At 40.8% G+C, this 27830-nt stretch overlaps 1 protein-coding gene across 1 annotated transcript in view; it reads right to left on the minus strand.

Moving 5' to 3' along the window:
- LOC103002252 (antigen WC1.1-like) overlaps positions 1–27830 on the minus strand; it is a 59616-nt gene that overhangs the window by 18557 nt on the left and 13229 nt on the right. Inside the window, exons 3-14 of the mRNA XM_057557565.1 lie at positions 19533–19841; positions 19131–19439; positions 13521–13616; positions 13128–13442; positions 11732–12046; positions 4133–4174; positions 3727–4041; positions 3445–3477; positions 2715–2852; positions 2204–2296; positions 1837–1920; positions 1163–1309 (exon numbers count right to left, since the gene is read on the minus strand). Coding sequence (XP_057413548.1) covers positions 1163–1309; positions 1837–1920; positions 2204–2296; positions 2715–2852; positions 3445–3477; positions 3727–4041; positions 4133–4174; positions 11732–12046; positions 13128–13442; positions 13521–13616; positions 19131–19439; positions 19533–19841 — 2196 coding nt within the window. The remainder of the gene's footprint in view (positions 1–1162; positions 1310–1836; positions 1921–2203; positions 2297–2714; positions 2853–3444; positions 3478–3726; positions 4042–4132; positions 4175–11731; positions 12047–13127; positions 13443–13520; positions 13617–19130; positions 19440–19532; positions 19842–27830) is intronic.

Genomic DNA, 27830 nt, shown 5'->3' on the forward strand with positions numbered 1-27830 from the left:
GTTTGTTAGTTGTTTGGCATGGGGTGTCCAGCACTGGAGCTTGCTGATCATTGGGTGGAGTTGGGTCTTAGCATTGAGATGGAGATCTCTGGGAGAGTGCTCGCCGATTGATATTATGTGGGGCTGGAAGGTCTCTGGTGGAGCTATGTCCTGAACTCGGCTTTCCCACCTCAGAGGCTCAGGCCTGACACCCAGCCGGAGCACAAAGACCCTGTCAGCTACATGGCATAGACAACTGTGGTAAAAGTCTGACTGGTGTCTTGGATTTTTCTTTGCTGGGTGATTTATCCGAGCCAGGTTCCCTTTGTCAGAAACACAGCAAGCTAAAACGCTGAGACATCCGAGGTTTGCAGCGAAGACAGGGCTTATTCACAAGGCAGCCAAAGAGAAGACAGGAGAATAAATCTCAAATCTGGCTCCCGGAAGACAAGGGGCTGGGGTATTTATGGGATGAAGAATAACACAGCAGAGCTGTCTGAGGCATAGGAATTGTGGGGTGCATGGGGATCTTGGGGAAAGGTGATTTGGGGAAAAGGTGTGGTAGGTGTGGTAATCACCCGTTCTGCGCAGGTGTAACTAAGCTACAGGCCTCTAGTTTCAAAAAACCACCGTGCATCTTAAATTATCAAAATGCTTCACAAATTCCAGTACTGCAATATCTTTTTTGAAATCTCTAACTACCTTTCATGTATGAGACAGCATGAAGATGTAGTCAAAACAGTTGTTCCATTTTTGGATTCAGTAAATATGCTCAATTAATCTATAAGCCTTTTTTTCTTTTTTGGCTGCACTGCACCACTTGCAGGATCTTAGTTCGCCTGCAGGGATTGAACCCAGGCCCCAGCAGTGAAAGAGCAGAGTCCTAACCACTGGACAGCCAGGAAATTCCCTAATCTGTAAGTCTTAATGCAAGCACATCACTCATAAAGTGAAAAATTTAGGTCGCACAATTTGGAGACATACATCCCAAGAACATAGAGTGATTCCTCCCTCCCAAGTAGTCTGACAGCATTAAAGATGACATATGTTAGTGGTGATCCTATCAAACACATGAACTCATCCAAATTTTGAATCTCCAGAAAGGATGGGCATTGAGGAGCTCAAATTCACCCTTTCCAGGACAGAGACCAAAGATTACGGGAGATCAGCTAACCCCACTCACCTGTCTGAGAGGCCGTCACCCCATTCTCCTTCTCTGGGGGCACTTTCCCCTCACTCCTCGGAGAGGCAGGAGGAGCCCCAGGCACTGGTACCTCTTCAACATCATCATAACCCTCACCAGCGTCATCAGTCCTCTGCTCTGGGGGTTCTAAGGGCAGAAAAGGGGGTCAGATAAAACCACAGTAAAAGGGTTGGCCTGGGAAATACCTAAGATCCCTTCTGACCCAAGGTTTCTGAGCTGCAAAATAGAGGCACCAGTCACTCCTTGTTTCAAGAGATTTTTCCTAAGGCCATATTTCATTTTGATGTGCCCATAAACCAAAACAATGACGTTCAAAATCTCAATATTTCTTGTTTAAAACTACATATCTCAAAGCAACTTTACACCAATGAGCGTTACTAAAATAGTCCAACAAATTATGCTTTCCAGATATTAATTTTTAAAACAATGTGTGCCTGTTGTGACTGAATGAGTGTGATTCTGGACACAGAGAGCCCAGCCCCAATCTGAGACATGGCAGAACAGCCAGGGAAGGGGGAGGATGGGCCCCATCTGGACCCAAGGGATCCCTCTAATCCCAGTCAAAGGAAGACTGTTCCCTTTGCATCTCGTCTCTATAAGGGAAATTCTCCCTCCCCCCCAACACCCAGCCGAGGCAGGTCCACCTCTACTACCTGGAGTGGACTTATAGTCACTATTGCCCTCACCATCCACAGAGTCATATGGCAGTTTGGTCAAAGAGTCATCTGACAGGAACCCTAATGTGGAGAAAAACATCACACAACAAACAGAACGACCCTCCCCACACCCATGGGACCTGTGTGAGGCTGAGAAGAAATGCAGGGACAGGCTTGGCTTCTGCAGTGTAGAGGGAGGCTGGGACCTCACAGGGGCTCTGTAGCGGCCAGCCTGCCGCCTTTGGAGGGGCTGCCTCTGTGAGCCTGGGGCAGATGTGGGGTCTGTAGTTGCTGAGAAGATGGCTCACAGCCAGTGGGGGGCTGACAGCCAGAGGTCCCAGGAGGACAAGGCAGAGGTACCCACCTGGCCTGCCCAGAAGATCCTCCTTCGGTGTCACAAGGTAATCAAGCTCCTCGTACATGGCCTCAGCAAGAGCATCTTCAAAACCGGATACGGCTGAGAAAACCACCAGCAGGTCAGAGATTGCCACCCTAGACACCATGAACCCCCAAGCTAACCCTTCATTTCCCCTATGCTCACAGGTGGAAAAACCCTCAGGGCTGCCGGGACCTCCGCAGAGTATCCCACGCCATGTACCATGTCTGTACCTTCTGCCTTTGTCCGACCCTGAATCCACAGCTCAGCCCCAACTCTTTCTGGTCTCACAGAAGAGGCCATGACTTATGAGTGTTCACACCTCAGTCCTAAGAACCTCTGTGTATTCAGCCCTTAGAGTTTAACGTGAAGCAGATGGAGTTCTGCAGACTAAAGGGGGAAAGAACAAAGACCTGGCCCAAGTTTCCCCTCCTCACACCTGGCCCCATTTCCTGCCTCCACACGCTTTCCATGGTACCCAGTACCCCCTGCAGCCCACCTCTGCGCTCTGCTCTCCATCTGAGCAGCTGAGTCACCAGGATGACGAGGACCAGGAAGAGAAGGGCCCCCAAGATGAGGCAGAGGATCCCAGGCAGGGAGAAGATGCCAGGGATAGGATATGAGCCTGGTCTGGTTCCTAAGGGTAACAAGGCAAGAGGGTTTGGAGAAGGTCATGGGCACAGAGAAACTCCCTATGCCAACCTTTCCAGGGAGCACTGGACAGTAAAAAGTCCCAGCCTGAGACACAACTGGATTGACAATGATTGGGCTCCCCTAGGTCTTGCCCTGGGGTAATTCAATACCACTCCAGCCAGTGTGGCCCAAGGGAGAGCTGGGGATTATTAGGGAGCGTCCCTGCTGAGGACCCAGCCTCTGAGTACCCAGCTTACAATTGCCTCCCTTCCCCTTGGGCTTCATGAGACCAGAGCATCACACAAGTCCTGGGACTGGCACCTAGCTGATGAGGAGCAACACGCAAGGGCAGGTAGGAAAACGCTAGATTCTGCAACACAAGAACCAGCCTCCCTTGGGCCTCGGGCATGAGAAACTTCTGGCACCCTGAACCAAGGCACGGGATGTTTCCCGAGGAAAATGCTCTGGTTCCTCCCCACCAGCCAGTGGCTTCTCAGGATCTTTCCTCTCCTGAGTTGGCTAATTCTGCCAGAGTCCACAGAACAGGTCCCAAGACTCTGAATATCCTCCCCTACCCAGGGATTGTAGCACAGTACCTGCTGTAGTGGGGGGTAATGTTGTTCTTCCACCTAAAGAGAAAAACAGGAGTTTGGAGCACAGGAATTGGCCAGAATGCATGGGAGCCCATTTCTCCCTCCTGAGCCCTGAAATCACCCCTCAGTCACCACAGCATCAGTGCTGAATCTTCCCAGCTCCCCCTTCCTAGATCATAGCTACAGTACCTGGATGCTTTCTGAATACAAAAATTCCCCAGCCCAGCCCACTGCTCCAGCACTGCCCCAGCTCAACCAGCGTGGAACCCAAGCCCCTCCACTGACCCGAGCACCTCACTCCAGCATCCTCCTCGTGCTTGCAGTCGTTCTGCCCCCAGGGCTCCGCAGCACAGTCCCACAAGGAGGACTCCCGGCCCCCGCACCGCACCTCGTCCAGCCAGATGCTCCCATTTCCGGGGCCAAATGCTGCGTCCCTCACAGCTTCCAGGGCATGGCCACAGCCCAGCTGCTGACACACCACCTCGGCCTCTGCCAGGCTCCAGGAGTCATCACACACTGTGCCCCAGGAGCCGCTGTGCCAGACCTCCACCCGCCCTGAGCACACGGTGTCTCCTCCCCTGAGCTGGAGCTTCTCTTTGTCTGAAAAGACAGCAGCCCCTCCTGTTACTGCCCCTGGTGGGAAGGAAGGAGCCCCTGGGAGCCACAGGGGAGGAGGGAGGGGCTGACGTACCTGTGCAGGGGGCAGCAGTTGGACAGCTCTTAGGTCTCCTTCCTGCAGAAACAAACAATGGGAAGTGCTGAATCAGGGACAGCTGGGGGTGGTCTTGTCCCCACGCAAAATTATCTAAGGTCCTTGGCTCAGTCCAAATGACAAGTGAAAACACATGCTTCATAATCTAATGGGATGAGGCATTCACTGGATCTTATCACCAGCTGAAATAACTTTACGTTTTTGCCTGTTTATCACTCTCCACATCCCACAACAAATACATACACAGACATCTACAAATATGCACAAACACACACACAAACACACTCCTGAATGAAAGCTCCACTAGAGGAAAGATCCTGCATATATTACTCATCTTTTGGCTATTAAGACAGTACCTTGCACATTGTATGCATTCATTCAACAAGGATGTATGGAGAACTTTCTCTGAATACTATGATAAGGGCTTGATATTTAATGAGTGAATGAATAGATGAATAAAACCCAGTGAAATACAATTTTTTTGAATTCTTGCTAATTAGTAAAACAATAAAGCATATACAAATTAATATTAATGATTTACGGTAATAGAGAAGAGATATTTTAAAAATAATAAGTCCAGAATCACAGAAGTAATTTGTATTCAATATTACATTTATACTTTTTAAAAGGAAATTATATAACAGATTCTAAACTTTTCTTATCCATTTTTCAGTATGACATATGGACAAGCAAAGAGATTACTATAAGAAGAGGACATTTTTTTAAAGGAATAGAACAAGTAGAATTTAGAGAAAGATAGATAAGTAGAAAAACAGCTGGGTAGTAAGTGTCCAGGAGGCACAAATAAATATACTGAGAAAAACTATATTAAGAGGACGCAGAGATAAAAAACACAGAACCAAAAAAAAAAAGCACATAAAAGTATTGAAGACAAAGAAAATAGACATACACGCCAAGACACATCTTAATCAAACTATCAAAAATTAAATACAAAGAAAAAATATTAAAAGCAGCAAAGGAAAAGCAACACATAACATACAAGGGAATTCCCAGAAGGTTAACAGCTGATCTTTCAGCAGAAACTCTGCAAGCCAGAAGGGAGTGGCAGGACATATTTAAAGTGATAGAAGGGAAAAACATACAACCAAGATTACTCTACCCAGCAAGGATCTCATTCAGATTCGACAGAGAAATTAAAAGCTTCACAGACAAGCAAAAGCTAAGAGAATTCAGCACCACCAAACTAGCTTTACAACAAATGCTAAAGAAACTTCTCTAGGCAGCAAGTACAAGAGAAGGAAAAGGCCTACAATAACAAACCCACAACAATTAAGAAAATGGTAATAGGAACATAAATATTGATAACTACCTTAAATGTAAATGGATTAAATGCTCCAACCAAAGGACATAGTCGGGCTGAATGGATACAAAGAAAAGACCCATATATATGCTGTGTACAAGACACCCACTTCAGACATAGGGACACATACAGACTGAAAGTGAGGGGATGGAAAAAGATAGTCCATTCAAATGGAAATCAGAAGAAAGCTGGAGTAGCAATTCTTGTATCAGACAAAATAGACTTTAAAATAAAGACTATTACAAGAGACAAAGAAGGACATTACATAACGATCAAGGGATCAAACCAAGAAGAAGATCTAACAATTTTAAATATATATGCACCCAACATAGGAGCACAATACATAAGGCAAATGTTAACAGCTATAAAAGGGGAAATTGACAGTAACACAATCATAGTAGGGGGCTTTAACACCCCACTTTCACCAATGGACAGATCACCCAAAATGAAAATAAATAAGGAAACACAAGCTTTAAGTGATACATTAAACAAGATGGACTTAATTGATATTGATAGGACATTCCATCCAAAAACAACAGAATACACTTTCTTCTCAAGTGCTCATGGAACATTCTCCAGGATAGATCATATCTTGGGTCACAAATCAAGCTTTGGTAAATTTAAGAAAATTGAAGTCGTATCAAGTATCTTTTCCGACCACAATGCTATAAGACTAGATATCAATTACAGGAAAAAATCTGTAAAAAATACAATCACATGGAGGCTAAAAAATACATTACTAAATAACCAAGAGATCACTGTAGAAATCAAAGAGGAAAGCAAAAAATACCTGGAAAGAAATGACAATGAACACACGATGACCCAAAACCCATGGGATGCAGCAAAAGCAGTTCTAAGAGGGAAGTTTATAGCAATACAATCCTACCTCACAAAACAAGAAACATCTCAAATAAACAACCTAACCTTACCCCTAAAGCAATTAGAGAAAGAAGAACAAAAAAACCCAAAGTTACCAGAAGGAAAGAAATCATAAAGATCAGATCAGAAATAAATGTAAAAGAAACGACACAATACAATGATCAATAAAACTAAAAGCTGGTTCTTTGAGAAGATAAACAAAATTGATAAACCATTAGCCAGGCTCATCAAGGAAAAAAGGGAGAAGACTCAAATCAATAGAATTAGAAATGAAAAAGGAGAAGTAACAACTGACACTGCAGAAATACAAAGGATCATGAGAGATCACTACAAGCAACTCTATGCCAATAAAATGGACAACCTGGAAGAAGTGGGCAAATTCTTAGAAAAGCACAATCTTCCGAGACTGAACCACGAAGAAATAGAAAATATAAACAGACCAATCACAAGCACTGAAATTGAGACTGTGATTAAATATCTTCCAAAGAAAAATAGCCCAGGACCAGAAGGCTTCACAGGTGAATTCTATCAAATACTTACAAAAGAGCTAACACCTATCCTTCTCAAACTCTTCCAAAATATAGCAGATGGAGAAACACTCCCAAACTCATTCTATGAGGCCACCATCACCCTGATACCAAAACCAGACAAAGATGTCACAAAGAAAGAAAACTACAGGCCAATATCACTGATGAACATAGATGCAAAAATCCTCAACAAAACACTAGCAAACAGAATCCAACAGTAAATTAAAAGGATCATACACCATGATCAAATGGGGTTTATCCCAGGAATGCAAGGATTCTTCAATATATACAAATCAATCAATGTGATACACCATATTAACAAATTGAAGGATAAAAACCATATGATCATCTCAATAGATACAGAAAAAGCTTTCGACAAAATTCATCACCCATTTATGATAAAAACCCTCCAGAAAGTAGGCACAGAGGGAACTTACCACAACATAATAAAGGCCATATATGACAAACCCACAGCCAACATCATTCTCAATGGTGAAAAACTGAAACCATTTCCTCTAAGATCAGGAACAAGACAAGGTTGTCCACTCTCACCACTATTATCAACATAGTTTTGGAAGTTTTAGCCACAGCAATCAGAGAAAAAAAGAAATAAAAGGAATCCAAATTGGAAAAGAAGAAGTAAAACTGTCACTGCAGATGACATGATACTATACATAGAGAATCCTAAAGATGCTGCCAGAAAACTACTAGAGCTAATCAATGAATTTGGTAAAGTAGCAGGATACAAAATAATGCACAGAAATCTTGCATTCTTATACACTAATGATGAAAAGTCTGAAAGAGAAATTAAGGAAACACTCCCATGACCATTGCAACAAAAAGAATAAAATACCTAGGAATAAACCTACCTAGGGAGATGAAAGAAGTGTATGCAGAAAACTATAAGACACTGATGAAAGAAATTAAATATGATACAAACAGATGGAGAGACATACTATGTTCTTGGATTGGAAGAATCAATATTGTGAAAATGACTATACTACCCAAAGCAATCTACAGATTCAATATAATCCCTATCAAACTACCAATGGCATTTTTCACAGACCTAGAACAAAAAATTTCACAATTTTTATGGAAACACAAAAGACCCTGAATTGCCAAAGCAATCTTGGGAAAGAAAAACAGATCTGGAGGAATCAGGTTCCCTGCCTTCAGACTGTACTACGAAGCTACAGTAATCAAGACAATATGGTACTGGCACAAAAAACAGAAATATAAATCAATAGAACAGGATAGAAAGCCCAGAGGTAAACCCACACACATATGGTCAGCTTATCTTTGATAAAGGAGGCAAGAATATACAATGGAGAAAAGACAGTGTCTTCAATAAGTGGTGCTGGGAAAACTGGACAGCTACATGTAAAAGAATGAAATTTTAAAACTCCCTAGCACCATACACAAAAAAAACCTCAAAATGGATTAAAGACCTAAATATAAGGCCAGACACTATGAAACTCTTAGAGGAAAACATAGGCAGAACACTCTATGACATAAATCACAGCAAGTTCCTTTTTGACCCACCTCTTAGAGAAACGGAAATAAAAGCAAAAATAAACAAATGGGACCTAATGAAACTTAAAAGCTTTTGCACAGCAAAGGAAACCACAAACAAGACCAAAAGACAACCCTCAGAATGGGAGAAAATATTTGCAAGTGAAGCAACTGACAAAGGATTGATCTCCAAAATTTACAAGCAGCTCATGCAGCTCAATATCAAAAAAACAGACAACCCAGTCCAAAAATGGGCAGAAGACCTAAACAGACATTTCTCCAAAGAAGATATACAGATTGCCAACAAACACATGAAAGAATGCTCCACATCATTAATCATTAGAGAAATGCAGATCAAAACTACAATGAGATATCATCTCACACTGGTCAGAATGGCCATCATCAAAAAATCTAGAAACAATAAATGCTGGAGAGGGTGTGGAGAAAAGGGAACCCTCTTGCACTGTTGGTGGGAATGTAAATTGATACAGCCACTACGGAGAACAGTATGGAGGTTCCTTAAAAAACTAAAAATAGAATTACCATATGACCCAGCAATCCCGTTACTGGGCATATACCCTGAGAAAACCATAATTCAAAAAGAGTCATGGACCACAGTGTTCATTGCAGCTCTATTTACAATAGCCAGGACATGGAAGCAACCTAAGTGTCCATTGACAGATGAATGGATAAAGAAGATGTGGCACATATATACAATGGAATATTACTCAGCCAAAAAAAAGAAGTGAAATTGAGTTATTTATAGTGAGGTAGATGGATCTAGAGACTGTCATACAGAGTAAAATAAGTCAGAAAGAGAAAAACAAATACCGTATGCTAACACATATATATGGAATCTAAAAAAAAGAAAAAAAAAGAAATGGTTCTGAAGAACCTAGGTACAGGACAGAAATAAAGACACAGACGTAGAGAATGGACTTGAGGACACAGGGAGGGGGAAGGGTACACTGGGACGAAGTGAGAGAGTGGCATGGACATATATGCACTACCAAAATAGATAGCTAGTGGAAAGCAGCCGCATAGCACAGGGAGATCAGCTCGGTGCTTTGTGACCACCTAGAGGGGTGAGATAGGGAGGTTGGGAGGGAGACACAAGAGGGAGGAGATATGGGGATATATGTATATGTATAGCTGATTTACTTTATTATAAAGCAGAAAATAACACACCATTGTAAAGCAATTATACTCCAATAAAGATGTTAAAAAAAAGAAAACATAAATTCAAAACAATGCAAGAAAACAGACATATACACAGTATTTGTCATAAAATATCAGAATTGGTATATCCTTTCTGTATTATACTATCAAACCTCCTACCCTAAGTAGTAAGACATCACTAAAAATGATGTAAGGAACTCTTTTGTATGGTTGCTCATGTTCAGGATTGGAGAACTCACTACTTCTCAATCCATTGTGTTTGATCATAGAAAGTTATCATCAAAATAAGGTCTTATTGTTTAATATCCCTTCAACCTTCCACAGGAACCAGAAAAAGATGTGGAGAGAGGCAAGGAAGGGAGTGAGCTTCTGCCTTTGCAATATCTATTGTCACACTCCCCCTCGGCTGTGGATTTCAGGCAACTCCTAGCACATCATCCGGGGTATACCAGAATGGTGTGTGCATGCGCGCGCGCGTGTGTGTGTGTGTGTATGAAATAGTGGGGGGGGGGGGGAACAAAGGGGAATGGAAAAAAAAATGGGTGAATGAAGGGAAGATCCTGTGAAACTGCAAAAGAAGGAAGTAAGGAAAGGATGGAGGGAAGGAAGGAAGTTGAAAGGAACCAGGAGTAAAGCGACTGTCATCCTTATTTCAGACTTCAAATGTTTTAGGATGAGACTTGTGAGCTCTTACAGTTTATTGGTCTTGGAGTTTCTCTATGATTTGGCTTTAGTTTAATAGTCAAGTTATTGAAAAATCCCGGCATTTTCTATCTAGATATGAAGACAATTGGAAATAATTAGTCCTAGAAAGTAATTAGACAATATCTATTAAAATTTGTGTGTGATTATCTATGTACATACAAATGTATATGTGTGATATATATATATATATATATATATATATATATATATATATATATATATATATACCCTTTTATCTAATAATATCAACATTGGGAGTAAAACTCAGCAATATATAGAGATACATGTACAAAATGTTTACCACAAAATTGTTTGTCGAGGGGAAAAAAAATTTAAAACAATTGACCTACCAGTAAACAGGCAAATGGTAATATGAACTGGAGTACCAACCTCTCATTAATGAAATATTATGCCATTGTTTTACAAAAGAGTTAGAGCTACCTGAAGGAATATCCATGATATATTATTAAGTGATAAAAAGCAAATTTAATGATAATGTGTATGATAGAATCCCAATCATGTAAAAATAAATAACAATACACCATCAACATAAACTCTTTTATGGGTATATGTGTTTGGATATAAATATGATAATGGAGGAATGTGAAAAATAGCATATATCAGTCCATTAATCTTGTTTACATCAGGAGGATATGAGTGGACAAGAGGCCATGGGATGTGATTCATTTATCTTTTTACATTTTATATGTCTTCTCTGTTTACAGTAAGTAAGTAATGTCTTTGTAATGTAGATGAAAGAGAAAGGAACTGGTCTTTCTCTAGGCATAAAACAAACCAGTGGAAAGGACACAATTTCCCTAGTGCCAAGCATGCTACAAGTCCAGCAGTAGCAAATGTGGCTGATTCAGGGAAGAGACACAGAGACAGGCAAAAGGAGACATAAGGGAAGGAGGGCTGGCCATCCTTTGTGCTTCCAGTGTTCTTTGACCTGGTAGTATTGTTCTTTCCCTGGGGTATCATCACAGGGGTGAGATTCCCCTACACTGCTTGTACTGAGGGTGAACCCAAACCTGCCTCCCTGAAATCTCCATCCATCATCAGTGTCCTGCCCCCTGGAGCAGCTCTGGTGAATCTCCTCCCTCTTCCACGGGAAAGTCCTTCAAAGTCTGAGGTCAACAATTAGGCTGCATCTACTCTGGCATTTCTGCTAATTAGCCTGATTATAGACTCCCTGTGACATGGTTTCCAGTTGTTTTTGCACTTGGAACACATGCACCTAATCTCCGTGGTATTTTTCACATAAACTGCTGTCAGCCCAGATTTCTTTACTTTTTCCTTTGAAAGAATATTGGAACATGTGGATTAAATCATCTTGATCCAAAATTCGTTTTGTAGACTCAGTTTAAGCTCATCACTTAGATCTGAAAGTACAAAATCTCACTAAAAACGACCTACAAGGTTGGCACAGACACACAGAAACAGACAGTAAGTCACCTGCACACGAGATATAGGCTTCCTCCTTTGGAAAGCATGAACTGTATTTCCAAGGGTCAGAAGGACATTGCCAGAGAGAGGTATCAGTTTTCCGACAGTAGATTTCATCTACCCACCGGGGTCTAGAACCTTCCCTAAGAGGAACAGAAGAGTTGAGAGTTCCACTGTCCCCACAGCCAAGCTGACTGCAGATGATGGACAAGGTGATGTCTCTCATGGGGCTGCGGCAGACACTGCCCCAGGTCCCGTTGTAGAAAACTTCCAGCCACCCAGCACACTCCTGGTCCTCGCTCACCATCCTGAGGGCCAGGAACTCTAAAATTGAAAGGGAGGAAACAGGACACAGTAAGCACCCCACTCAGTGCTCTGGGTTTTCCTCTCTTCCCAGAAGTAGTGAACAGTCATCCCTGACCCAGCTGAGGAAATACCCACCAGGTGACAAGACTGAAATCTTTCTCCTTTTTTGTCTATTTGTGTCTGTCTTTCTATTTCTACCACAATGATGTAGTGGATATGAACAGAGAGGAAGACCAACCTGGGCACCTGCAGCAGGGGGGGAGCTGAATCCTGCTTCCTGAAAAAACCTCTAAGACAGTATGTGAAAGGGACATGGAAGTGACAGACAGAATAATGGACCCCAGAAACGTCCACATCCTAATCTCTGAAACCTGTGAATACCTTATATTTCAAAAGGGACTTTATAGGAATTATTAAGACTAGGACCTTGGGATGGTGAGATTAACCTGCAATATTATGAATTAACAAAGTAAATCCAATCTAATCACATCCTAAGACCCACTATCCGTAAAACTGGAATACTCTTCCTGACTGGTTAGAAGGAGATGAGACATGGAAGAATGGTCAGAAGAGGGAATGTTGTCTGAAGAATAAGGGAGCTCCAAGCCAAGGAACGCAGGCCACCTTTAGAAATTAGAAAAGGCTGGGGAAAAGGGATCCTCCCCAGAGCCTCCAGGAAGAATGCAGCCCTGTGGACACCTGGATGTTAGCCCTCTGAGACCCTTGTCAGACTTCTAACATACAGAATTGTAAAATAATAAATTCGTGTTTTTGTAACTACTCAATATGTGGTTTCATTACAATAGCAACAGGATCTCGAGATTTTACTACCAAAGGTAACGGAAGAGTGAGCCCTGCGTTCAAGTGGAAACTGTAAGAAACAGCTCTGCCAGGAGCTATTGCTGAGAAGAAAGGACCAGAACCTCAGCAGCTGCAGGAGGAAGTGAAAGAATCTCTTCTTCACATCTGCTGGAAGGACAGGCTCCGTGGGAGGAAATTCCTGCTCTGGCCCTTTCAGGAACTCTTCCTCAGTGCTCAGACCCCCGTCCTCCAGGGTCCCCACCCCTCCTCCAGCCTGGGGACAATGTGCAGCGCAGACCTGAGCAGATGACCCCCGCATCTTCCTTGTGTCTGCAGTCGTGCCGCCCCCAGCCCCGGGAAGGGCACCTCCACACGTGGGACTCCTTTCCTGTGCAGTTCAGGTCGTCCAGCCAGATGGGCCCTGATCCCACCCCGAAGCGAGCCGACACCGTGGCGTTGAGGGCTTCTCCACAGCCCAGCTGCCTGCACACCACGTGGGCATCGTTCAGGTCCCAGCCGTCATCACAGACGGTGCCCCAGGAGCCCTGGTGAAAGATCTCCACTCTCCCGGCGCAGCGACCGCCCCCGGCCACCAGGCGGAGCTGTCTGCTGTCTGAGGAGAGAGGAATGGGACAATGGGGCATTGACACAGGGACTGAGAAGGGTCTTCTGGTCTAGTGGGACCCCTCACCTGAGCAGTTGGCAGCAGCGCTCTCCTCTGGGGCTTCAGAGCTTGCTGGTTCAGGCACGGAGTCGTTGCACTGGGGCAGCACCTGGGTCTGGTTTCCTGCAGAAACAGTAATGATCAGAAGGTTGGTAGGGTTGGTGGTTTTTCAACATATCCACAGAATCTTTGACGTTACCTCCACTGAGAAGTGAGGTCTATGCCTCCTTCCTTTGAATATCTGCTGACCTTTGTGAGTTCCAAGAAAGCAAGAGAAGGAAGTAAAGGTAGCACTGCTTGACTTGCAGCATTAGGTCTGAAAAATCTTGCAGCCTCCTGTTAAATCATAGGCAAGTCTACCCTCTTGAGACTCTCGTCCTGCAGAGACTGTCATGTGCAGGTCTCTGGTCACTCAGTTCAACCCAGCTGAACTTCCACCTTGCCAGGCTTGTTCATGAACCATCCTGGATCCCCAACTCAGTTGGATCCTCAGATGACTTCAGCCCAAGCTGATATCTGACTGCAACCTGATGAGACCCCAAGACAGAACTGCCAATCTGAGCACTTCCCAAATTCCAGCAAATCACGGGCAAAAATAAAAAGGAGTTTTAAGGGAAATTTTGTTCTGCAGCAATAGTAACCAAACACTTATACTCACCATATTACTAAGTATTTACTGAAGACAAATGAAGTGTTTGTCTTCAAAAGGACTTGTATATGCATATAACATAGCATCTGTATCCATAATGGCTCAAATTTGAGATGCCACCTAAAACATGTGACATTGCTTTTGGAACCAAGTAAGAGGCAGAAGCTAAAAGGGGTGGAGGAGCTTATTAGCAGAAGCCTAACGGGCTTGGGCAATGCAGTCAATGAGGACTTAAAGCAAGTGAGGAAAATGTGATTGGGAGCTGGAGAAAAAACACACAGTCATCTGTGTTATGCCAACTAAAAAGTTTGCTCTAAGTGACTAGATTTTGAAATAATTTGTTATGCAGCAGCAGTAACTAGAAACCACCTTCTATCAGCCTCAGTAACTGATAGAGCAAACCAGCAAAACCAGTCAGTAAATATTTTGAATATTTGAATGGTATCGCTTAACAAACATGCATCTCAAAACCACAGAACACACCTTATTCCGAGGGCTGATGGGTCTTTTACCAAGGCTGATCATGTTATACAAAAATGCGATCCAAAATTTTTCAAAGGGTTAAAATCATTAAAAATATGGTGTTTTACTGAAGTAGAATTAAGCTAAAAACAAAAGACAAATAGTAAACCATCTGTAGTGAGGTATAATTTTCATGCAATAAAATACACTTATTTTGAATATGTTTTCATAAGTTTTGACAATTGTCTGTGCCAGTGTATCTACTACCACAATTAAAATTCAGAATATATAAATTACCCCAAAAGTTCCTATATGCTTTTTGCAACCAATAAAAGCCCCACTAACCCAGACCCAGGATCTGTCTTCTATAACAATAGATTAGTTGTGTTTTTCTAGAATTTAATAAAATCATATAAAATATAATCCTTTTTTACATGGCTTCTTTCACTCAGCATGCTTTGAGATTTATCTGTGTAGTTGGATTTATGAGTAGTTTATTCTTTCTATTGTTAAAGGTTTACAGTGTATGAATATGCCATAATTTGTTTTCCATTCTTTTGCTAAAGAAAATTGGAGTGGTTTATAACTTTTTGCTCTTTTAAATAAAGATGCTATGACTTTGCTTGCCTAAAGTTTTTGTGGACAAATCTTTTCATTCCTCTTGTGTAACAGAAATTTTGGGTGACATGGTAAGTGTATGTCTACCTTTAAAAACTTGATTTTTCCGGAAGAGTTGTCTTCTTTCACATTATTATCAGCAGTGTATGAGGGTTCTAGTGAATCAATATCCTTCCCCAAACTTGGAATTGTCAGTCTCTTTAACTCTAGCCATTCTAGCTTGTGAATTTATATCTCCTATACTTTAATTTGAATTTCCTTAATAACTAATGATATTGAGTATCTTTTCATTTACTTATTGGCCATTTGTATATCTTATTTGGGGAACTGTCTTTCTTAATCTTTTGCCCATGTTTAAACTGGGTATTTCTTTTCTTATTTTTCTGTTATAAATTCTTCTCTTATTCTGGATACAAGTCCTTTGTTAGATATATGTATTGCAATTAATTTCTCCCTATCAGTTGAGTACCTTTTCATTTGCTTAATGTTTTCTTTCAAAAAGCAAATGTTTTACTTTTGATGAAAATCACTTCTCATTTTTTTAATGGTTAATGCCTTCTGTGCCTTAGGAAATGTTTGCCTACTCCAGGGTCATGATAATTTTTCTTGGTTTTCTTCTTCAAGTTTTATAATTAAATTTTACATGAAACTGATCATTTATTTGAGATATTTTGATGGATTGAGGGGTTTTCTGCAGGGTGAGGTTGGGGGGAATGGGGCTTATGGTGTGAAGTAAGGATTGTGGTTCACTTTTTTCCCATGCAGATATTCAGTTAGCCCATCATTTTTTGAAGAGATTATATTTTCCCCTTTGAAATATCTTTATGCCTTTGCAGAAAATCAACTTATTATACATGGGTTTGGATCTATTACTGAACTTTATTACGTTCCATTGATCTATTAATCTATCCTTATTCAATGTCCACGTTGCTTTGGATACTTTGTAGGGAACTTGAAGTTAGGTTACTTACATTTTTGTCCTTCTTTTTCAAAATTGTTTTGTCCATTCCATTTCCTTTCCATTTAAATATATAATTTATAATTGGCTTAGAAAGTTGTATAAAAATATTGCTGAGATTTTGATTAGGATTAGATTGATTGTGTTGATCAAGTGAAGAGAATTGACAACTCTATTGAGTTTTCTAATCCATTAACATGGTGTGTATATATATATATATATATATATATATATATATATATTTTTTTTTTAGATGTTCTGTGACTTTCAATGTAAAGGCCTTTAAATATTTTGTTTAGTTTCTTCCTACATAGTTAACAGTCTTGATACTATAATAAATGGAATTTTTCCAATTTTTCCCTAGTTTTTGCTAGTAAGGAAATATCACTTATATTTGGTTTATGCCTCATTGATCATTAGAAAGACAATCTGCATACATGGACAAACCATATGTAAGTCATCAATCTGCAACCCTAAACAATGTGAACAAGCTGGTCCTGGATGTTACCAGTAGAGTTTCAAATTTTAAACAGCACATTATAATCATTTAGTTATTCCACTTTATTCAATATTTTTTCTGCTACTTTTATGATTCTTTCTTTGTCTTTGATTTTTACAGTTTAATTATAGTGTTTCTGGGAGAAGGTCTTTTTGCATCCAGATAATAAGGTGATCTATTAGCTTCATCAATGTGAATTTTCAAGCCTCTCCCCAAGTTTGAAAAGTTCACAGCTATTTTCATTTAAATAAACTTTCTCTCAGCATCTCCCTCTCTTCTCATAGAACCCTAATTACTCTAATATTTGTGTGTTAGTTGGAGACCCATAGATCACATAGGATATCTTTGTTCCTTTTTACTTATTCCTTTGGTTCTCCACTGACTGATTATTTCAAAGATTGGATCCAGTAGTCACTGAATCTATCTTGAATTTGATCTACTCTGTTAGAGATGCTCTCTATTGTATTTTTTTCATTTCATTTATTAAATTCTTCAGCAGCAGAATTTCTGTTTGGTTCTTTTTATAACTTCTCTTTGTTAAATTTCTCATTTTGTTCATCTATTGTTTTCCTGATTTCATCGAATTGTCTTCCTGTGTTTTCTTGTATCTCATTCAGTTTCCTCAGAAGAGCTATGTTGGATCCTTTATAAGCTAGATCACAAAATTCCATGTCATCAACATGTGTCTTTGTCAGTTTTGGAAGGTTATTTTGACCCTTTGGTGATGACTACTTTCCTTGATTCTTCAAGTTCCTCGCAATTTTGCATTGCTGCTTTTGCTTTAGATGTAGCAGACACCCCATCAGATCTTTACTAATTACATTCAGGTGGTATATACTCTTCTCTGACCTTGTATAGACTCACTTGCTCCACACTTCTTGCTCCTTCTTGCAGCAGAAATCTTAAGCTTTTATGTCTCCTCTGGTTCTTACAACTCACCAGGCTGCTGGAAACCACTCTTCTGTTTTGCAGCATGTTGTGCTACAGCTCAAGTCTGTGGTTACCTCCTTGCCCAAAGACCCTAGTCTGTTTTTTTGAGATCACTCCATTTACTGGAGTTTGCTTTCACCTCCACACTTGGGAACACACAAAAGCAGCTGTCAGGAGAGTGGCAGTAAGTGTGAGTTTAGTACTCAGGGAATTGGAGGTGCCCACAGGCCCAGGGAGGGAGATCTTTGGGTGACATTCTCCCAGAGGATTATGAATGGGCTTCCTGCTGAAGCCCTGAGCACAGTCAGCAGGAATTGCATCCCTTTTATGACCTTTGACTTTCTTAATGATCTTTCATATCTCCTCTCTCCCCGCAGTCATGGAGGTCTGGCCCCAGAAATCTGGGTGCTGTTGGAGAGAAACTGGCTTCTCCAGCAGTACTGAGTGGACACTAGCTCACTGCTCTCCTTTTCCCCCATGGGAGACGCACCACTGGCTAGTTCAGTTTTATGCTGTGTCACCTTGGGGTGAGGGGCAGCACTAACAAAATTCTTTAATCCTCTCCAATCATTCAAACTTTTTTTTTTTTTTTTTTGGCTCCAACAGAGTACTGAAATCTCCTCTCAGGAATCCTGGACTTCTAACAATTTTCGTAAGTGTCTGACCAAATCAGCACTTGCCAACTTTCTCCAGGTTTTCCTTGACCATGGCTCAGGGGGCTGGGACAGGTTCACTAGCTCCTGTTGGGTTCGCAGTCTGTACCAATGTCTATCTGCCTATTACTGGATGCCCAGGTGGGTGATCATCTTCCTGGTCCCTTGGTATAGGATATTGGATCCCACAACTTTCACAGAGGCACTTTTGATCATTAGTTGTTAAAAAGAGAGACAAAAAGGAGGGACATCTTACACCACCATGATGCTGGTGTCACTCCCCCTTTGCCAAGACTTTTAAACATTTAGCTAAAGTGGAGAAATTCTTTGAAAAGCACCAGTTGAAGTGACACAAGAACAAATAGAAAATCTGAAAAATCCTGATTTATTAAAAATATTGAATTTGTAATTAAACTTTTCTACTATAACAAAACCAAATAAAAAGCAAACAACTTCAGGTTCTGATGTCTTTCAAATAAACAGTTAATAATATTGTGTGAAATTAAAATTTCCTGCATTTGAATAAATGTCTTTGCACTTAAGAAATACATGCTGAGATACCTAGTAAAGGAATCTGATGGGTATAGTAATTCTCACATGGTTCAGTGGGGAAAAACGCTGACTGAGGTATATACTTACTGCTTATACATTGTTCTCTCTGATTATACTCAAATACCTATGTTTATTATAAAAAATATTATTCCCCTTAATGCTTCTTGCCCTGCTCTGCAAAATGAACAATGACAAAAACCATATTTCACCATGCAATATCTAACTTTTGAGGTCAATTTTCCCTCAGTCTCTGCTCTTGGGGACGTTTCACTCAAGGAGCATCCTTAGTACCAGTTAGCCCTTCCCTCTCTCTTACCTGAGCAGATCACAGAGGCCGTGTTTCCATGGGTACAGTCAGGAACACCCAGGGCAGTCACAGGGCAATTCCACAAGAAAGGCTCAGCCCCCAAGCAGTGAAATCGGGCTTCCCAGATTTGATCACCTCCTTCTGCTCCTTTTGGGATGGAGATGGCAACTCCACAGCCGAGCTGACGACAGACAACATTGGCATTGGCCCTAGTCCAGTGGGAAGCACAGAGCGCTCTCCATCTTCCAGAAATATTCATCTCCACTTGCCCCTCACACTGAGAGGTGCCATTTTTCCTGAGCCGGACTTCTGTGTATGCTGGTTGGAAAAGACAGAATTTTAGCAAAATCTCATGTTTTTCTGACCTGAACGGAGTATGCAGGGAGGTTCATGTCCTGATCTGCATCTCACCTGAGCAGACAACTTGAACAGCTCCACTGTGGTGACAAGTGCCCCCTGGACAGGGCACTCTGGGGCAGGACCAGAGCTCAGGCTCCTCCCCCTCACACCTGAACTCTTCAGCCCAGACCCGGCCATTTAATGCTCTGAAGGGCACGTGTCCCAGGACAGACACAGCCTTGCCACATCCCATCTCTGCACAGATGACCTGGGCCGTGGGGAATGTAAAGTTCCCATCAGACACTGGGGTCCAGTCTTCTCCAGAATGCACTTCTACTCGCCCTGAGCAGGGTCCATCCCCTCCAACCAGACGCACAAATCCTAAAAGAAACAAACAAAGCCAGTGAGTGTTCATGATCTTGGCTTGACAATTGGAAACAATATGTAATAGGCAACGGTGTGAAAGCTTTTCTTTTCCAGGAGTGGGACATGGAGAGAGAATTGGACAGTGTCAGGGTTGCATTTTCATGAGCAAGTTTCTGAAGAGAAACCCAGAAGTATTTGCAGGGTCAGTTAGGAAATGACTGAATCCCAGCAACAAATACTTTGAGATTGGTTAGAAATGTGAATTCTTTATCTAGGGGCCAGGAAACTACAGGGCCCAAGACAGATCATCAGGAATGGCTGAATACCAGGAACATATATTTTAGCATTTGTTGGAGAAGTAAATTTCTCTTTTAGGAGCCTGGGACTTCCAGAGCCCAAGGAAATAATGCATAATATGTGGGCACTCAAACTTGAGTATAGAGATATGAAGAACAGAACAAACCAGAGTGAAATGGCTATGAGAGAGCAGAGACCTATCATCCAGACAAAGTTATAAAGCTTTCCTGAGACTTGTGGGGTTCATAGTCTGATCAGTTTTATCCCCCACGAGCCAATCCTCAAGTGACTTGGGGTAGAGGAAATCATAAAGTCTGGATCCATGAGGGCATGCCAACTGTAGATGGATGATGGCTCAAGAGAAGAAATATAGACATTATAACTAATCCACTTTTATGGTACCAAATTTTATTTTTCTGACAATTTTTGATGGCAAAAAATTCCAAGAAATTCTTAGGTGACCTAAATGAGAAAAAAGATGAGTCTGTTACGTTAAGTAAGCTCAGAGAGTCACAGGAGGGAGAAGGGATGGTCCTAGACATTTCTCTTGAAAACTTAGGATTTGTCAATGAACCTGGTAGAGAGTGAGTTCTGAGTGGAAGTGTACAGACAGAGTTTGCCAAACAGTTCCTACAAGAGGTGTTTCTTCTGAGACATGAGTCACAGAAAACGCTCAGGGGTGATATTAATTGATTTTAATTCTACCATTGTGCTAATTCTGTATTCATATCCGATGTCAATGAGATGACAGAAAAGGAGGTTCTCCAACCCTCATTCTCCCACAGAAACAATGTGCCCTCAGCAACATGCCTGCCATGTTGTTGTTCAGACACAACTGTGAACCCCAAAGCTGCTTCACGATGTGGCCCCAACCCTGCACCACCACGGTCCTAGAGGAAGCCCTGTCTGCCCAGAGATCCAGAAGGTGCCACACCATTTGGCATCCCTGGCAACAGGATTGCCAACTGTGGACATGAGAGTGAGTGCAGAGTCTAATGCAGCCCTGTGACCTAGGTTCAGCTCCACTCTACCACAGTAGGGAGGCAATCCTGCCCACCTAGGCACCCAGAGGAAGTCACACCATCCATGTCCCTGCCGACAGGTCCACTGACCAGACACAAAAACCACCCAGCAGCAGCCACATAACCTGACTCCAGCTTTGCTAGACCAGAGGCTGTCCTACCAGTTCAGGGACCTGGCAGAAAAGATCTTTATTTGTCAGAAACAGTCTGTAAAGTCTGGAAGCAGTGTCTGCTCTTTCAAATGCACATTCACCAATGCAAGCTTACACATATCATGAAGAATCTGGAAAATATGATACCACTTAAGGAAACCAATAAATCTCCAGTAACCTACCCTGAAGAAATGAAGATTTATGAACTGCTTGACAAAAATTTCAAGAAAATTGTTTTGAACTCAGTGACTACAAGAGAATACAAACAGACAACTGAAAACAAACAGACAACTAAACACCATCAGGAACATAGCATATGAACAAAATGAGAAGTTTATTTAAAAAATAGAAAACACAAAAAGAGACCAGACAAAATTCTGGAACTCAATAATACAACAAATGAACTGAATAATTCAATACTGCACTTCAAGCAAACGGTATCATGCAAAACAAAGAATCAGCAAACTTGAAGGCAGATTATTTCAAATTATCTGATTACAGGAACAAAAAGAAAAAAAGAGTAAATTATACATACCTGATATATGGGAAACCATACAGCAAAATTATACATGCATTATGAAAGTCCCAGTAGGAAAAGACAAAGAGAAAAGGGCAGAAAGCTTATTTAAAGAAATAATGACTGAGAACTTCCCAAATCTAGGGAGACAAAAGGACATCTTGATACATGAAGCCCAAAAGTTCATAAATAGGTAGACTCCATAGAGGTCTATGCCAAGACACACTATAATTAAAATATCAAAATTCAAAAACAAAGATAATTTTGAAACCATCAAGAGAAAAGTGACTTGTCACATACAAGGGAGCCCTTATAAGACTAATAGCAGATTTCTCAGCAGAAACCTTGCAGGCCAGAAGAGAGCAGGATAACATATCCGAAGTATTTAGAGAACAAAACCTGCCAATTATCAACACTTTACCTGGCAAACTGTCCTTTAAGAATGAAGGAGAGATTTTTAAATATTAAAAACAAACAAACAAACAAACAAAAACTGAAGGGTTTCACCACAACTAGACCTGCCTTTCATTGGTAAACATAAATATGAAGAGAAATACAGAATATTGAAATACTGTAATCATGGCACATAACTTGCTTTTAACCCTAGTTTACAAATCAAAAGTCAAACATAGTAAGAATAACTATAACCACAGCAATTTGCTGATGGAAATACAATATGTAAAGAAATAAAATCTGACAGCAATTACATAAAGTGTGGGGGAATAGTAAAATGTAGAGTTCCTGTGTGCTATTAAAGTTGTTACCTTAATTGTACTTAACTTCAGTTATAGACTGCTATAACTATCAAATGTTTGATGCAAGTTCCCAGGTAACCACAATTAAAGTATAGTACAGACACAAGGTAAGGAGAAAAGAGTCACTTCACAAAGACAGCAACAGAAGAGAAGAACAAGAGAACTACAGAATGACAGAAAACAATTAACATAATGGGCAACAGTAAGTCCTGACCTTTCAATAATGATTTTAAATGTAAATGTACTAAACTTTCCAATCAAAAACACTGAGTGCCTCAATGGATTAAAAAACAAGACCCAACTATATACTTTAGATTTCATGACACACATAGGCTGAAAGTGAAGAGGTGCAGAAAGAGATTCCATGCAAATAGTAAACAAAAGAGAGGAAAGCCAAGCAAAAGAGACTTTAAGTCAAAAACTGTCGCAAGAGACATAATGATAAAATAGTTCAACCGGAAGATATAACACATATAATTACATATACATATATATACATATATACATATACACCCAACATTAAAGCACCTAAATATACAAAGCAAACATTGACAGAGCTTAAGGGAGAAATAGAAGCAATACAATAGTAGAAGACTTCGGCCTCTCATGGTGGCCTCAAGAGTCAATTATGTCAAAACTGAGTCTGATACTGCTAAATCATGATGGAATTACAAGCGTAGGTTAGCTGATGATGCAAGAGTTCAGCAAAAATCAATGAAAGCATTAGCCATGTGGCTGAAAGGGTCTTGGTGCTCTGGCGTGGTGTCAGGCCTGAGCCTCTGAGGTGGGACCATAAGGTTAACAGCTGATCTTTCAGCAGAAACTCTGCAAGCCAGAAAGGAGTTGCAGGACATATTTAAAGTGATAAAAGGGAAAAATCTACAACCAAGATCACTCTACACAGCAGAGATCTCATTCAGATTTGACAGAGAAATAAAAACCTTTACAGACACAAAAAAGTTAAGAGAATTCAGCACCAACAAACAAGCATTTCAACAAATGCTAAAGGAACTTCTCTAAGCAGAAAACAAAAGAGAAGGAAAAGGCCTAAAATAACAAACCCAAAACAATTAAGAAAATGGTAATAAGAACATACATATCGATAATTGCCTTAAATGCAAATGGATTAAATGCCCCAACCAAAAGACATAGACTGGCTGAATGGACATAAAAACAAGACCCGTCTGTATGCTGTCTACAAGAGACCCACTTCAGACCTAGGGACACATACAGACTAGAAGTGAGGGGATGGAAAAAGATATTCCATGCAAATGGAGATCAAAAGAAAGCTGGAGTAACAATATGCATATCAGGCAAAATAGACTTTAAAATAAAGACTATTACAAGAGACAAAGAAGGACACTACATAGTGATCAAGGGATCAATCCAAGAAGAAGATATAACAATTGTAAATATTTATGCATCCAACATAGGAGCACCTCAATACATAAGGCAAATATTAACAGCCATAAAAGGGGAAATCAACACTAACACAATCATGGTAGGGAACTTTAACACCCCACACCCACCAATGGACAGATCATCCAAAATGAAAATAACTAAGGAAACACAAGCTTTAAATGACACTTAGACAAGATAGACTTAATTGATAATAATAGTACATTCCATACAAACACAACAAAATACACTTTCTTCTCAGGTGCTAATGGAAAATTCTCCAAGATAGATCATATCTTGGGTCACAAATCAAGCCTTGGTAAATTTAAGAAAATTGAAAACGTATCAAGTATCTTTTCCGACCACAACACTACGAGACTAGATATCAATTACAGGAAAAAAAATGTAAAAACTAAAAACACATGGAGGCTAAACAATACGCTACTAAATAACCAAGAGATCACTGAAGAAATCAGAGGAAATCAAAAAATACCTAGAAATGAATGACAATGAAAACACGACGACCCAAAACCTGTGGAATGCAGCAAAATCAGTTCTAAGAGGAAAGCTTATAGCAATACAATCCTACCTCAAGAAACAACAAAATCTCAAATAAACAACCTAACCTTACACCTAACGCAATTAGAGAAAGAAAAACAAGAAAAAAATCCCAAAGTTAGCAGAAGGAAAGAAATCATAAGGCTCAAATCAGAAATAAATGAAAAAGAAATGAAGGAAACGATAGCAAAGATCAATAAAACTAAAAGCTTGTTCTTGAAAGATAAACAAAATTTATAAACCATTAACCAGACTCATCAAGAAAAAAAGGGAGAAGACTCAAATCAACAGAATTGCAGATGAAAAAGGAGAAGTAACAACTGACACTGCAGAAATACAAAGGATCATGAGAGATTACTACAAGAAACTATATGCCAATAAAATGGACAACCTGGAAGAAATGGACAAACTTTTTGAAAAGCACAACCTTCTGAGACTGAACCAGGAAGAAATAGAAAATATAAACAGACCAATCACAAGCACTGAAATTAAGACTGTGATTAAAAATCTTCCAGCAAACAAAAGCCCAGAACCAGATGGCTTCACAGGTGAATTCTATCAAATATTTAGAGAAGAGCTAACACCTACCCTTCTCAAACTCTTCCAAAATACAGCAGATGGAGGAACACTGTCTAACTCATTCTATGAGGCCACCATTACCCTGATACCAAAACCAGAAAAAGATGTCACAAAGAAAGAAAACTACAGGCCAATATCACTGATGAACATAGATGCAAAAATCCTCAACAAAATACTAGCAAACAGAATCCAACAGCACATTAAAAGGATCACACACCATGATCAAGTGGGGTTTATTCCAGGAATACAAGGATTCTTCAATATATGCAAATCAATCAATGATACACCATATTAACAAACTGAAGGATGAAAACCATATGATCATCTCAATAGATGCAGAAAAAGCTTTTGACAAAATTCAACACCCACTTATGATAAAAACTCTCCAGAAAGCAGGCAAAGAGGGAACCTACCTCAACATAATAAAGGCCATATATGACAAACCCACAGCCAACATCATCCTCAATGGTGAAACACTGAAACCATTTCCACTAAGATCAGGAAGAAGACAACGTTGCCCACTCTCACCACTATTATTCAACATAGTTTTGGAAGTCCTAGCCACAACAATCAGAGAAGAAAAAGAAATAAAAAGACTCCAAATCAGAAAAGAAGAAGTAGAACTGTCACTGTTTGCAGATGACATGATACTATACATGGAGAATCCTAAAGATGCTACCACAAAACTACAAGAGCTAATCAATGAATTTGGTAAAGTAGCAGGATACAAAATTAATGCACAGAAATCTCTTGCATTCCTATACACTAATGATGAAAATCTGAAAGAGAAATTCAGGAAACACTCCCATTTACCATTGCAACATCAAGAATAAAATACCTAGGAATAAACCTACCTAAGGAGACAAAAGACCTGTATGCAGAAAACTATAAGACACTGATGATGACTGGTTCAAGATGGTGGAGTAGAAGGACGGGCTCTCACTCCCTGTTGTGAGAGCACCAGAATCACAACTAACTGCTGAACAACCATCGACAGGAAGACAATGGAACTCACCAAAAAAGATACCCCACATCCAAAGACAAAAGAGAAGCCACAATGAGACGGCAGGAGGGGCGCAATCACAAGAAAATCAAATCCCAAAATTGCTGAGTGGGTGACTCACAAACTGGAGAACACTTATACCACAGAAGTCCACCCATTGAAGTGAAGGTTCTGAGCCCCAGGTCAGGCTTCCCAACCTGGGAGTCCGGCAATAGGAAGAGGAATTCCTAGAGAATCAGACTTTGAAGGCTAGCGGGATTTTATTGCAGGACTTCGACAGGACTGGGGGAAACAGAGACTCCACTCTTGGAGGGCACACACAAAGTAGTCTGTGCATCGGGACCAGAAGAAGGAGCAGTGACCCCATAGAAGACTGAACCCGACCTACCTGCTAGTATTGGAGGGTCTCCTGCAGAGGCAGGGGGTGGCTGTGTCTCACCGTGGGGACAAGGACACTGGCAGCAGAAGTTCTGGGAAGTATGCCTTGGTGTGAGCCCTCCCAGAATCCACCATTAGCCCCACCAAAGAGCCCGGGTAGGCTCCAGTGTTGGGTCGCCTCAGGCCAAACAACCAACAGGAAGAGAACCCAGCCCCACTCATCAACAGAGAAGCAGATTAAAGTTTTACTGTGCTCTGCCCACCAAAGCAACAGCCAGCTCTACCCACCACCAGTCCCTCCTATCAGAAAACTAGCGCGAGTCTCTTAGATAGCCTCATCCACCAGAGAGCAGAAGCAAGAAGAACTACAATCCTGCAGCCTGTGGAACACAAACCACATTCACAGAAAGATAGACAAGATGAAAAGGCAGAAGGCTATGTACCAGATGAAGGAACAAGATAAAACCCCAGAAAAACAACTAAATGAAGTGGAGATAGGCAACCTTCCAGAAAAAGAATTCAGAATAAAAATAGAGAAGATAATCCAGGACCTCGGGAAAAGAATGGAGGCAAAACTCGAGAAGATGCAAGAAATGTTTAACAAAGACCTAGAAGAATTAAAGAACAAACAAACAGAGATGAACAATACAATAACTGAAATGAATAAAACACTAGAAGGAATCAATAGCAGAATAACCGAGGCAGAAGAACGGATAAGTGACCTGGAAGACAGAATGGTGGAATTCAGTGCTGCAGAACAGAATAAAGAAAAAAGAATGAAAAGAAATGAAGACAGCGAAGGGACCTCTGGGACAACATTAAATGCAAGAATATTCACATTATAGGGGTTCCAGAAGGAGAAGAGAGAGAGAAAGTATCCGAGAAAATATTTAAAGAGATTATACTCGAAAACTTCCCTAACATGGGAAAGGAAATAGCCACCCAAGTCCAGGAAGTGCAGCGAGTCCCATACAGGATAAACCAAAGGAGAAACACGCCAAGACACATAGTAATCAAATTAGCAAAAATTAAAGACAAAGAAAAATTACTGAAAGCAGCAAGGGAAAAACGACAAATAACATACAAGGGAACTCCCATAAGGTTAACAGCTGATTTCTCAGCAGAAACTCTACAAGCCAGAAGGGAGTGGCATGACATATTTAAAGTGAGGAAAGGGAAGAACCTACAACCAAGATTACTCTACCCAGCAAGGATCTCATTCAGATTCGATGGAGAAATCAAAAGCCTTACAGACAAGCAAAAGCTAAGAGAATTCAGCACCACCAAACCAGCTCTACAACAAATGCTAAAGGAACTTCTCTAACTGGGAAACACAAGAGAAGAA

The sequence above is a fragment of the Balaenoptera acutorostrata genome, chromosome 11, assembly GCF_949987535.1.
Source record: "Balaenoptera acutorostrata chromosome 11, mBalAcu1.1, whole genome shotgun sequence".
NCBI lineage: Eukaryota > Metazoa > Chordata > Mammalia > Artiodactyla > Balaenopteridae > Balaenoptera > Balaenoptera acutorostrata.